The 13794-nt window shown below is 40.0% G+C and overlaps 1 protein-coding gene across 1 annotated transcript in view; it reads right to left on the bottom strand.

The window, feature by feature from the left end:
- GMDS (GDP-mannose 4,6-dehydratase) overlaps positions 1-13794 on the bottom strand; it is a gene marked incomplete at its 3' end in the record, with an annotated part of 432088 nt that overhangs the window by 350752 nt on the left and 67542 nt on the right. Inside the window, exons 2-4 of the mRNA XM_082014902.1 lie at positions 8674-8718; positions 4912-4999; positions 293-402 (exon numbers count right to left, since the gene is read on the bottom strand). Of these exons, the coding sequence (XP_081871028.1) occupies positions 293-402; positions 4912-4999; positions 8674-8718 (243 nt within the window). The remainder of the gene's footprint in view (positions 1-292; positions 403-4911; positions 5000-8673; positions 8719-13794) is intronic.

Below are 13794 nucleotides of genomic sequence, written 5' to 3'. Positions count from 1 at the left end.
GCAAAAGTTGTTTCACATGGTAGAAAAAAAGTCAGATTTTTAAACCTGTGGATGTTGTTGATAAAGACAATTTAACCTCACTTATTCTGACATCTTAATATATATTTTCAGTAGCAAGACTCATGCAGTAATTCAGCACCACAGCAAACACAACTATCTTGATTTAAGGCAGTGTTTACCTGTCAAAGTTGGCAGTTGTTAAAATGTCTGTAAATGCTGCGGTCTAAAATAATCAAAGGAGAATACCACCACCAACGCGCATTCACAATTCTCGGTGCTAGAAGCTACTCACCTTGACATGGCTCTGAGCTCCCAGGTTGTATATCTCAGTGGGTTTGACTTCATTAATGATCTTCACCAGGCAGGTGCTGTCCGTGAGATCACCATAGTGCAGCTTCATGTCTTCAGAGTTTAAGAACACAGAGTTAATACACTTTAGTCCCAGAACAATATGGCGTTCTTGGTCCAAATCCTATTCCAGGTTTAAAATCCAAGTAAATGTTTATTGTAAAAAGTTGAGAGATCACTGGCTGATCAAGGTTTTGCTTTTTTTTTCCCCTGCTTTAAGCACAAAATATATTTCCCTGCAGAAGTAACGAATACCATTTCAGATTCTCTTTTCAATAATCTAATTTATGTAGCAACACTTATGTAATTTAATAGTTTACTCTTCATTAACCCAGGTTGTCTAAACTAGATCAGCATCATATACAGAATTTCTGCCACAAAAAAAAGCGCATTATTTGAGTTTTGTCTTCCAATCTTTCACTCTCAAAGGTTTTTAATAACTTCTTGGGCATACATCACTAGCTTTCTCCTTCTTCCCATAACGTTGCACATGTTTAAGTTCCTCACTGTGAATAATTTCGCAACACAGCAAAAATGCCTAAGATGAATATTTAGGTAACTTTGCAGTACAATCCACTGCATTTTTTACTATGGCTTTTCCATTTAAAAAAAATACAGATACACACTGGCATTTCAGAGAACGTTGTAACTGTTAATTAAACATGCTTCATGATATTACACACCAAAATCTCAAATACGGTCAAGTATGTCAGTCACACAGCTGTTATTTGCTCTTTCCTGAGTTACTTTCTAATTTGTGTGTGAAAAAGTAGGCAAGAGCATGAGACTACCTCCTGCCAAAGTTAAAAGAGGAGGTTGCAACAACTTATCAACTTGTCCTTGGTTTCAGAGCCTGTCCCCTCAAGAAATTACTCCAATAGTTAAATTCATTCTGATAAAACAGGTCTCCTTTTCCCCTACTTAAAAAAAAAAAAAATAGAATTACCACCACCACAATGCTATTCACATACCTATTCAACAAAAAGAAAAATCTTGTTATAACTATTGAGGAAAGAGCTGTATAGCCATATTTATATAGATTTTCATTTGATGGTTTTGACCTTAATAAATTTATGTTTACATTGCCCTATCTCAAGGAAAAGAAGAAATTCCTGTTTCAGTACAGCTTAGCAGTCTTCCCATTTGAAAATGGGCACCACTTTTTTGGGGCTGTATCAGCTACAGATATAATCAACTTGACTTTTCTTTTTTATTTTGTTCCAACCCTGGAACCAAGAAATAAAAGGTTTATTACAAGAGACTACGATATGAATCCACAGCACTTTTTTTTTTTTTTTTTAAGTGTTGTAGAGATATGTGAACTTTGTTTTTATTTAAGCTGTTTTGAGGGTTTTTTTGTTGTTGTTTTGGGTTTTTTGTTTTTTTTTTTTTTTAACAGTTTAAGGCAACAAGGAAGCAACAGATCACAGTTCTCAGGTGTTCATCTCTGCACATTCCTATTTAACAGATACTTGAGGCTCTTCAGGCTGATAAAGTGATACAGCTCAGCAGGTCACAGTATATGCTTGAAATCTGCTTTTACATCCACATTGCTTGAAGACAACAGTTCTAAAGAGACCTCGAACCCAGCTGAAGCTGTGGCTAACAGGTAAGGGAACGGTAATGCAACTTTTTTTTTTAAAAGAGATAAACTGCGATTAAACATGAGGGCTGGCAAGCAGGTTACGGCCCTTTTTGTGCACACATATCAGCTACCCACGGTGTGGGGGGGCTGCCTTCATTCCTGCCACCAGTTCTGTACAGGCTCTGCTGGAAGACCACCACGTTTCCACCTGTACAGAATGCAACTGCCCTGCTTCTCAAATTAAATTCAACAACATGAAACCACTTCTGCCTGTGGGCCACAGCACACACAGGATCCCAAATGGCTATAGGATAAAACTATTTGGATATTGGTGTTAACCTGCATTCCTCACTACTGTTGGTGTCCAGACCACCTTAACTGCTGCTGCATTTCTCTTGCAACACTAAATAGAGACCATGTGGAGTAAGCACCACCTAACCGATTTCTCTGACAGCAGCTACCACCTTCCTCCGGACAGCTCTGGGGTCTGGTGGGAGCAGGGAAGAACCCACATACGCTACCTTTTCGGTACCAGAAAGCAAGCCTCCCCGAGCTAACAGGGGACCGTCATCTTCCTCTTCTTACCTTGGCTGGGAGTGAAAGAAAATCTCCCTGCCAGCTGAGCCAGCCTTTCAGAGAGGACAGAGCAGAGGACACTGTTACAAGAGGAGGTCCAGGGAGCAGCAGCCTGTAGGAGCCCTGGGGTCTGAAAGAGCAACTGGTTCCTCTCCAGCCTAAGCAGCAGCTGAGCAGGGAAGAGGTGGTACAGCCAGGCTCCCTCTTCCTACACCAAAGACATCCAGTTCTGCCACCATCACCAGGCCAGAGAACAGTCTCAGAGCTTCTCAGGGGAAGGTGGGCTCCCAGCTGGGCTGAGCCGAGCATCAGCATGGTACCATCCCATGATTACCTTAAATTTAAAGCTCGCTCTCAAAGGGGAATGCCCATTTTGGTCTACCATCAAGTCTTCAAAGCTTCTTATCCAAATGGTGTTTTTGAAGGGGAGCAGGGCATGAGGCTTTGTTAATTTTCTGACCCATGAAAGAGAGGTCTTTCAACAGTAATAGGCTAGGTGGAAAGACTTACTAGAAATGGGATTTATTTGGTGCACAGATTTAGAAACGTCAGAACCTTTGGGTTTTAGTAATATTATCCAATCTAAAAAACTCCTTAGCAAGCAATACCTGGAGGGCTTGCTTCAGGAAACACCTTGTTTTTCTTTTTTCTTCTCCTTACATTTTTGTGTATAAAGAGGTTCACTGTCTATAAAGATCATCTTGCAACATGTAATCAATTCCTCATGGGAAGAACACACAGACCAAAGACAAAATTAGGTTTTGCTCACATCAGCCACTATTGGTTCTTTGCTTCCTCCAGTACTGCCTGGAAACCCATTGTTTCCGAACAGTTTCCATGGAGCAGCATTTCCTGAGATTCCAAGTCCAATTCTTCCTCGTCCTCCCATTCATATGGCTGCATTCCTCAGTTAAAGGAAAATAAGTGGGGAAAAATATTTAAGGTCTGCTTTTTTTTTTTCCTTTCTTGCATCCCTTTCCTTAAATGTTTGTATACATATTTATCATGATCTACATTGTCTTCTCAAATCAGTTTTCATAGTCACAAGATGGTCCTCAGAATGCACAGGTTCCTCTGATTTCTTTTGCTTCATTTTACCTTGTGAGCCATGAACGCAAGTCATGGGAAACACAGTTCTTATTACATTGTCTTTGATGGAAGCACAGGTTTCAGTATTCTTCATGAAGATATTTTATTCAATTTTACCCCTCTCAGTCAGATATTTTAAGGAGCAAGGTACAGTAAGTAGCAACTATTCACAGCAAATACCACTGAAGTCATGTCAGAAATTAATTTTTTTAATTACAAGCAAAGAGCAAGTGAAGTCTAAAAGTTGCATTATATATTACAATTTTATAAAATTAGGCTCTATTTAACCATGGTAGGAAGCAGAGAAACATGAGATTTATTTACAGCATGAAGATATTTAGTGTTTACAATACATTAAATTGGACTGTTTAGGATAGCATCAGTCTGCACAACTTGACAAAATATACATAGCATAGAGAACTATATGCTTGTTAAAATGCTCAATCCTTCTGCTGAACTGGAGCCATCTAACAACTGAGCTTCTTCTCATTAAGTGATCAGTTAACATTCTTTAAGGTAAAATACTCAAACAATTTTTGCAAAGTGTACACTAAAGGTAATAATTTCAGCTTTCCAAATTATCATCGGTAACACAGATTGTCAGCAAATTTCCAAGAGCAATGCCTTTCCTTCAGGAAAAACAGATAACCGTTTCCTTGCGTGCAGAAATTCAGAAGGTCCAAAGATTCATTCTTCCCGTCATCAAGTAAGAATTGATCATGTCTTACTGATGCTGTCATACAGGCTGTCCCCAAACCTTCACCTCCAACAGGCACTAAGAAGCTCATGAGGAAACAGAAGTGGAGTGCTTAAGATAACTGCCTCAAAAAAAAAATTACTATTCTGATATATCAGTGTTTTCAACCTCAAATAGCTTTTTGCAGGCCCAGCCACTTTTTAATTGCTACTGCCTGTCTGTGAACTGTGTCAGCATTTCTACACAACAGAAAGTGCGTTCCTGGGCCCCTCTGGTACTTTCCGCTGTTGGTAACTCACACACACACACGAGTGTGTCTTTGTGTCACATTTTCATCAGAGAAAAATCATCACTTCTCTTTCTGAGATAGAGCAACTGGCTAACACAAGCAGAGAAAAGGGAAGCTTAGCTATCAAGGCTTTTTGTTTGGTTGGTTTTTGTTTTAAATAACCAATCCTAAGTCAAGCACAGCTTAAAAATAACTACTTGTTAGTAACATTTATGTAGAAGAAACTGGGATTCCCTTCCTGCTCCCGGGGACCTTTCTCCACCAAACACATGCCACAGATCAAAAAAAAACCCCCAAAAAACCTTAAATATAAAAACAAAGTCTTACTTCCTTCAATGTGAGCCTGTGGGTTCTTATAGAGATGTTCAATGCGGCCTGTATTAAAAGAACTAGACCGACGAACGATGCCATGCACCTGGGGATTGAACAAGGGAAAATACAAAAGGAAAGCAGTGAACATTAGGAGGAAAGTGTTCATCACCACCACTCTTCCCATATACATGGGCCTAACCCATACATGAGGTAACCAGAGCTCGTCTCTATTCCTATAGGCAGACAGTTATCCAAAACTAACAAAATACTTGGAGATGAGCTTTGATGCTGTCACATTTCAGTACCTTTGCGTGGTTTCACCTCCTCCCTTGTTGACACCACTAGCAGCCCAAGCGTCACGCACAGCACAGAAAACACACCGGTGCCCCAGAGCACCGTCTCCTAGTGAGTGAGACTTGCCAGCTTTACTGGAGTTGGAGAAGCAATGTGTGAATCCCAAGACAACCACCTCTCCCTGGTTGCAGAGAAGTCTTTCTGGAGCCAGAGGCGATGGGCATGGAAAAAGCAGCAGCAGGAGATGGGGCTACAGAAAGGAGAGAGGGGACAGAGGAGAGAAGGGAAGAAAAATACAAGGGAGGGAAGACAAGGAAGGGGCAGCAGCTGCAAGGCCCAAATATATTTTAGAAAACAGCTGTTATTCACTTTCTGGGGTGTTGGAAGAACAGCTGGAACAGTCAGTGCTGTTTTGTGGACCTCATGAGTCAGTGTTCTCCAGTGGGTTATGAGACACACAGGCAAGCCTAAGGCAGAAACGCAGGCTGGGAACTTCCTTTAACCATCCACAATAAATAAAGTCAGTTAAAAAACCCCCACTGGTTCTGACCAACATCAAAGAAAAGCCAGTTTGTGTCTAATACATTAAAGAAATTGTCCTAACACTTGATCCTGTTTTCTTCTCATGTAAGATAGCCCCATGCCTACTGCCAAAATTCACATTAGCTTAGGTTACCAGCTGCAGAAGCTGTGCTTGCACAAGTGAAATCAAGCTTCAGCATCTGACTGTCCTCCACTTCTCTCCGCCCTTTATTTCTGAAACCGTTCCTTTACACTTTGATGCATCCTACACTCGGTGGGGTTGGGGCATCGCTTTACTCTCTCACTTCATGTTAACTTGTACCTGCGAGAATATATCAGCTGGAACAGGCAGTGTTTGGGGTTTTGGTTTGGTTCAGGAATTTGTGTTTTACACATAACACAAGCTACAGTTATTGACACAGAAAACACTTTTCATTCTATCTTAAGTCTGAAACTTAACTGAGTAAAAAGGTATGCACAACCGCAGAGTAAGACCAGACTGCTGCTTTAAGAATGGTATTTTGGTGGCAAGTTGTCTAATAATAGCTGAATAGCTTCATCTTTACAACTTGCAAGTAAAATTTATGATGCCAATTTCCTTGCCTAAAATCTCTTGCGTGCCCAGCCACACAACAGGCTCACTATGTACCTTGTTCTACAATTCAAATGCTAAACTTTCCAAAACTGAGTAAAATATTTTCATTTTGAGGGCAATGGGGAACTAAAACATAGCCCCCCAAACGAAATTTGCATCAAATAATGAATTTATGGAGATAAATTTTTCAAGTTATGTAGTTAAAAGCCCTATCAAAATAATTATTTATAGAATGTGTGGATAATTTATAGGGACATAAGGTTTGCAGAGAAACACTTTCAAACAAAGACACTTCTACAATAACTTTATTTTTACAAAAGATGCTGGAAATATTTTGAGTCCTCAAATGAACATCTGTTTTGCTGAGTAAAAATCAGACTTTGCAGTTTTAAAGCACCATATAATTCTAAAGGAAGCTAACTGTAGTGCTCTACAGCATAATTAAATATTTCGGCTTAAAATCCTGATGAGAAGTTTCTTGAGCACTCAATTATCTATCTCTGAATGAAGTCATGCTGAAATTCAAGTTCGCACAAACGATTGACCAATAAGTCAAAGCTTGCCAGCTCAAGGCTTGGTGAAAGACTGTGCATGCAAGAGCTTTGTGTCAGCTGAATGACTGTGATACCAACACTTGACCAATCAGACGTGCTAAATGCAATCACCCCAGGACTTCAAGAAGTTTCAGCAAACAAACAAGTCCAGAGAGCCTTTTGCATCCAGTGATAACAAGAAAACATGCAAACCCAGCTTTTTTTTTTTTTTCTTTTCTTTTTCTTTCTCCCACTCCTTTTTCTGGTATGCACAGACAAGAGAGAAAACCTGCCAAATGCTTAATCCATGACAGCAATATTACTGTAAAAAAAAAAACTGATGAAAGATACCTTTGTCTGCATAGGACAGGTGAAATGCAAACTTTGTGACAAGCCAAAAAGTATGCAAACTGGTTAATCTAGTTAAGAATGTAAGATCAGTTGATTTTTCTCAACAGGGCTTGATGTTTAAATAGATTGAAATTATTAAAAAAAAAAAAAAGTCAAACGAACCAGCTTAGGGAGGTCATCAGTTACTACATGTGCTCTTGTGTTCAGTTACTCAGGAAGAGAGGTCTCTAACCAGGAACACAGGAAAGAATTCCAACAAATAGATGGAGAGTTGAGGAACACAAGAAGAAACCCTCTACCCAACTATTGTAACCTTTCTATTGTGGAAAGGGTTATATTTCATTTTAGTTGCAGTTAGCAGTTCCTAATTTCATTGTAGACTAGGAGACAGCATGTGCTTTTGCCTTTAGAGTAGCAGAAGCAACCACAATGATATCTCTCTTCCCCAAGTGGAATGGAGAAATAGTAACAACAATCAAGTTACAACACTGAAGAACCAGCCCCAATAAGCAGATCAATCAACAAAGCAGGAGAAAGCATGGAATAAGCAAGGCAAGATTAATCACGTGCAAAAGCATGGAAAGCACAGACTGGCTGAAAAGAGACTTCTCACTAAGCTAAAAAGCAGTATTAAAACAGAATAAACCAATATTAGAACAGTAGCTTTTACTAAAAACCCAGAATACACTACATTGTGGGGAGATTAATTTGACCACACCTTTCCTTCCATTATCATACATTTTGGAAGCATCTTTCACGACTGATCAAGCAAACATTCTCACATATATGCCCACAACAGTTCAAAGCCATCAAATCATACCATAATAATGTGATTGTTGCTTTGCTGGGCCACAAAAAAAGATGATTTTGCCAGGGAAAATTACACAACAAGAAGTAAGGAATCAGACTTCCTTTTTTTTAAGGAAAAGGCAAATGAAAATCATGTGCTAAGCAAGATTATAATTAATCCAAGAGAAAGGGTGGAAAGTAACTCTACCAAAGTGTATTTTGGGGTTTTGGGGGTGTTTTTTTCTTTTTAAACAAGAGAAAGCAAAATGCAAGGTTTTCACTGCTGAAGTACAACTGCCAAAATAAAAGGGCCTTTACAGTAGAAAGAGCAGAGGGGAAAGAGAACAAACAAGAGATTCTTATTCATTTATGTGGTACATTGCATCATAAATTATTCCCTAATTCCTTACAGTTTTGGCTCACACAGGTCACTGCTTATCTGAGTTGGCGGGAAACATGCAAAGCAGCTATACCCTGAGGAGAAGAGGGAATCCACCAGTGGACATTAGATGATAAATAGTACAATAAGCTGGCATGATTACAGGCCATGTTGCACATTCCTCTCTGGAGTTTTGATTTGTTATCTAGGGCTGGAGTGGAAAACATACACAGAGAAGGACAGAAGCAGAGGAAGCTGGAGTTGCAGCATCCAAACAACTCCATCAGCCCACAGTCAGTCCCTGAGTCACTCACCTCGTAGCCTTTTTCCAGCAGGAACTCGGCCAAGTACGATCCATCCTGGGAAGAGCAAGATATAGGAAAATGTTAGAAACAGTGAATGGGCCTGGGAGATTTGGACTGGTTAAGGTCTCAAAAAAGGGAAGAAAAAAAGAATTTGCAGTGAGTTGACCGAGTAACAAGCATATACTTGGATTTCTCCAGAGATACGCTGACCTGAAATACTATAGATGCTTTTTGGTTAATTTTAGATTAAGAAGCAGTATATTTTAAGATAACTCGCTTAAAAATGCTGGTTGAGAACTCCCGTCTCTTGAATTTCTTCCCAAGTTCCATTATAAAGTGCCTGGGGACAGCTTTCCAAAATATCCTAACCACAGTTATTGAATTTGAACTATTTTGGACATAGGGAAGGAAAAACATTCTAGAAAAATTGGTGCAAGCTTGGCATACTTTGGAAACCAACGTGCCTCTGTAGCACTGTATCACGCTCACGTCTCCCTTGCACACGCCCTCCTTCCACAAGCCTCCTCAAGGCAGCAGTAATTCCACCTGCCTGACCAACTGAGTCTCAAAAACTTCCCCAGCACACCCTATATTTATCCTACAGAATACAAGCCGTTTTCACATTTTATATATCATTGAGGGTTGAGAGTGTGGGTTGTTTCGGGTTTGTTCTTTGTTTGTTTTTTAATTTTTTTCTTCCTTCTAAATCCTCGTCAAACTTAAGTTATTAAACTCCCAAAAAGCAGATACTTCAAGACACATGCTAGTGCATGTTTTCCTGAAATAAGATGATTTTCCTGGCATCACTATTGCCAGGACTACCAGTAAGTCATATTATACTTATAAATGTGTACGCACCATCACAAATCCAGCAAAGTTTACTCCTCCAGAAGAGTGCTAACCAATTCAGTAAATATTACCCATGCCCAAAGAGTCTGTATATTTTCACTAACTTTTTGAACTGGTTGTTCCTTTAATATGCAAGAGTATTCCAGAATCAATTGACTTGCTAAAGAAAGACCATAAAAATAGGAGATGCCACCTACACTTACATGCCTAAGCTCTATTATGTGGATCTACTCTGCTGTGATCATGGCCCGAGACATTTAAGTGCAAAACTAAACAGACATCTCTTTGGTTGTCTTTTTAAAAGCACGTTTCTTCAGATAAAAAAAACTTTTCTCACCTCAGATTAAATGAGCTTTTCTTGTCTCATAGACAGCCTAAGGAGAATAACATACAGAAGGAAGAAATTTGAGACGCACCAGGAGGCCCTAGAGCAGCGGGGCTGCCCGTGGAGACTGCTTACTACATCGATAGCAAAACCATGCATAAGCCTATGCGAAATGGCACCGCGCAGCGTACAAGGGGCATGTTGCCGTATGTTTAAAGCTGCAGCATTAGGAAAAATGAGTGACTTCATAAGTGTTTCATAAAGTCTTATACAGTCTAGAAGGGCTTAAAACCAAGAAAAACTGAGCTTACATACTTCTCCCGCTACATGTACATGTGTGTTTGTGTGTCTTCACATAACTTTACAGTGCCATAGCCCAAGAGCCATCAGCCTATGACACCGGTTGATCTGGAACATGACAAACCACATGTGCCATGGTATCACTGGAACAGTATCCATTTCTGTTCATCGAGTGAAATGAACAAGACCCTATCAAAAGGAGAAATTCAAAGAATATGCAATGGAAACTCTGGAGAAACACGGGGGCAAAGGAGGAGATGACAACTACCTTTAGTGCAGTTGCCATCTTTTTCATTAGTAATTACTCCAGGATTGGTTTGCATTGGATTAGTAATTACTCCAGGTGGATCAGAGGGAAGAAAACACCCCAATTCTCCTTGGTTGCTCAAGCCACTAAAATAAATTTACAAAATAAAAAGGAGGTGAAAGTGGGTAGACCCAGATTGTGCAAAGGAGATGAAAAAAGAAAAGCTGTGATTAGTTAGGAAGTTGATGGGAAACAGACCTGACTAGGATTGAACCCTGTCAATATGGTCTTGTTCTTCTCACCCAGGCCGTTGCTCAAACTTTCCAGTCGGCCTGGAACATTTTGAACCAGCAGTGGCACTTGCTTCCTCTGCGCTTCCTTTCCAGGTCTATCAAGTGATAGGGCAGGGCTTTACAATGAGTGGGAAACAGGCAGCAAGTGTGAAAGCTACTGGTTTCTGGCTCTAGCACAGCACAGCTGATTTACTGTCCGGTAATCGCACACAATGCAGATTCATGCTGTCCTGCACTGCGATACCATATCACACATGGCCCCCAGGTTTCACGTTTCCCTTCCTTTTCTTTTCAGTGCAGCAGCTGTCAATGTGAACGGCAATCAGAACAGCGATCAAAGTGTCGAAGAGTTTGTGGCTTGTAAGGATAATTTTCCTAATGATGTCAAGGAATAATAGAGTTTACTTAATATTAAGTGATTTAAATCTTTATCCATAGGAGACTGCATTAGGCATATAAATTCTGTTATCCAAGCTATTGATTTCCATTTATACTACAAACGGAGCTTTCAAGATTCAGGAATCACTAAACCAGGAAAGGAGTATTAGAGCAAATAGGTGTTTAGCAGCAAATCTCAGTTTTTGCTAGGGTTAGCGGATTTTGCTTTATTTGGGACACATGCTGCCAACCATATCCATTCCTGGTTTGCACCTGAGTAGGAATGGACCAGCATGAAGTACATGACCTGGTCTGATCCATGAAGCTGGGAACTGGAGCACAGGGTATTCCCTTATAGGCACCTTGGTCCCATTTCTCTGAGTGTTCTTAAGACCCCAAGACTATCAGTCTAAATCTTATCTTCCTTAATACTGAAAAAAACCCCAATACCAGCTTAAGTAGTGGTAAGCACATGCAACCAGCAAGGCATTAGTAGGCCAAAGGCCCGATCTAATCAGAGGCAGCTATAGGTACCCTACTCCCCAAAGTCAACCACAAAAGCCATGTGAAAAAATATGGTCTATGCAGACTAGCGTGCTTGGTTACTGTGTTCCCTCCACCGGCATACTATTCTACTTTAGAAGTGCTGTCACATTGAGAGCTTACTTTTGCTAATGTAAAGTCAGTTTATAAAAAAAATCAACAAAACCTCAGAAGACAGAATTAGGTCTTTTTGTCTGTGGCCAAAACATCAGTCTTAAAAGAAAATAGCCCACAAACTGCCTTTAAGGACTGCAATGAGACCTGGCTCTGCACAGATATGTCAGACCAGCTTGAACTGTCAAAACAGTTTAACAAGACTGATTAAATAAACCACCTCAGTTAAAACAGTTCCTCATCAGCACACTGACATATCAGACTTGAAGAATCACTATGCTGTCTTCAGCCAAATAGTAGTTTGAAAGTACATACAAAGAATGATTCTTCAGCTGGCTTCCAAGACACAGCAGCAGGTTTCCAACTGCAGCTGCCTTACAACATGTCTGTAAAATTCCCAGACAAAAGAAAACAGTCACATAAACTAGAGTGAGACAACTTCAGGATGCAATATTTTATATTTAATATAGTAGTTAATGTCAAGAACTTCAATAAGCTTTGACACACTATCAAAGAAACCTCTTCCAACAGAGTGAAGGAATTGAGACATAAGAGTTAGACAGTGCTTTGCCACAAACATCTAGAATAAAAAAAAGTATCAAGTTTGACTTGATCCGTGAGCAAAGAATAGGATCATTTATATTAAAAAATGAAAACAAATAGAATTAAGTAGCCTGGTTACGATCCAAAGCTCCTTTATTTTGCACTGTTCTACACAAGGAAATTCCATTTGCAATGGACTCATTTTGGATTTATATTGGCACATTCAGAGCAGGCTGTAAAAGCAACCCCAAATGCAAGGCATCTTCATCCTCTTCCTTTGATATGGTCAGTTCCAACATCCTTTCACAGAGCTTCCGGATTCAAGAACTAGATTACGTCCTACCTGAGCATTCGTAATCCAGAGAAGGGGACTCCCTCTTGCCCACAGCTCCTCTCTGCTAATAAAGAGGAGTGGAAGAAAGTAGGGGAAAGAGGGCAAAATGAGGAGGAATACAGTTATCTCTATTACTATTCCTAGAGCTCCAGCAGAAGTATACAGAGTACTTTTTCAGAAGGAGGGAAAAGGAATTAAAATCCTAACACGAGTGATGCAAGCGCGTTGTGACTGTAACACAGAGGAGAAAGGGCTCCCATTGCAAGGGACTGTATAAACATTTGAGAAGAAACGTCCCCACAGCATGCTGTTAAAAATGACATTCCCTATAAACATGCAATGTTAGGAAATCCCAAAGCCATGCAAAGGATCCTGAGAAATCCTGCTGCAAGATCCCTAAAGAAACCGTCCACTACCAGCCCAGCTCTCTACTTTCTGAAACAACAGAGCTGCTAATATCAACAAGATTCCTAAACCTGACTCCCAGCCACAAGACACGGTCACTACTTCATCAGATGATGCAGCTGGGAAGAAAGCCTGACTGCTGTGCTGTCTCCCACACTCCTTCTGCCTGCCCGTTCGCAAATGCATTAGCAATAAAGCCAGAGAACATAAAAATGCAACACACCCACTGTCATATGCACTGCTTGAGGGAGGTGTTGGTTTTTTGATATTTCTACGATGGGCATGTATGACGAAATATCTGCTCATTTGCTACATGCTTATAGTTCTGCTCTGTACTTCTATGTATCACAAATACCAAGTTTTCAGACTTCATTATTCCTTTAGAAAAAAGTGCCATAATTTTCCACGTATCACATGAAAGACCAGTTGATTATACTTCTAGAATTCAAAATTGAGTAAGGTTAGTGCCATACCCTCAGGAATAACATTACAAAGGCGAGCTCACGGACGTTCACACTGTAGACAGTGTCAATTATCAAAGTCGCTCATAGCAGTTTTAAATTCCTTTTGAACTACAAAGTATGGCTGTGCTTTGCTGAAGTTAAATTTTGATAGGGTCAATTAATCTATTTGGGGGACAGTACATGGAGAGGAGAGACACACATTCAGACATAAGACATGTTTTTTTATTTCTTCAAGGGGTCTTCCTGCAGTAACACCACCAACAGTACACTGTCACCGTTTTCATTTAGCCTTGAAATGAATAATCTATACTTCCATTAAAATATGCAGAAACAGT

The sequence above is a fragment of the Phaethon aethereus genome, assembly GCF_964289735.1.
Source record: "Phaethon aethereus genome assembly, chromosome: 2".
Classification (NCBI taxonomy): domain Eukaryota; kingdom Metazoa; phylum Chordata; class Aves; order Phaethontiformes; family Phaethontidae; genus Phaethon; species Phaethon aethereus.
The sequence above is the reverse complement of the archived record's forward strand: the minus strand, read 5'-3'. Positions and strand labels throughout refer to the sequence as shown.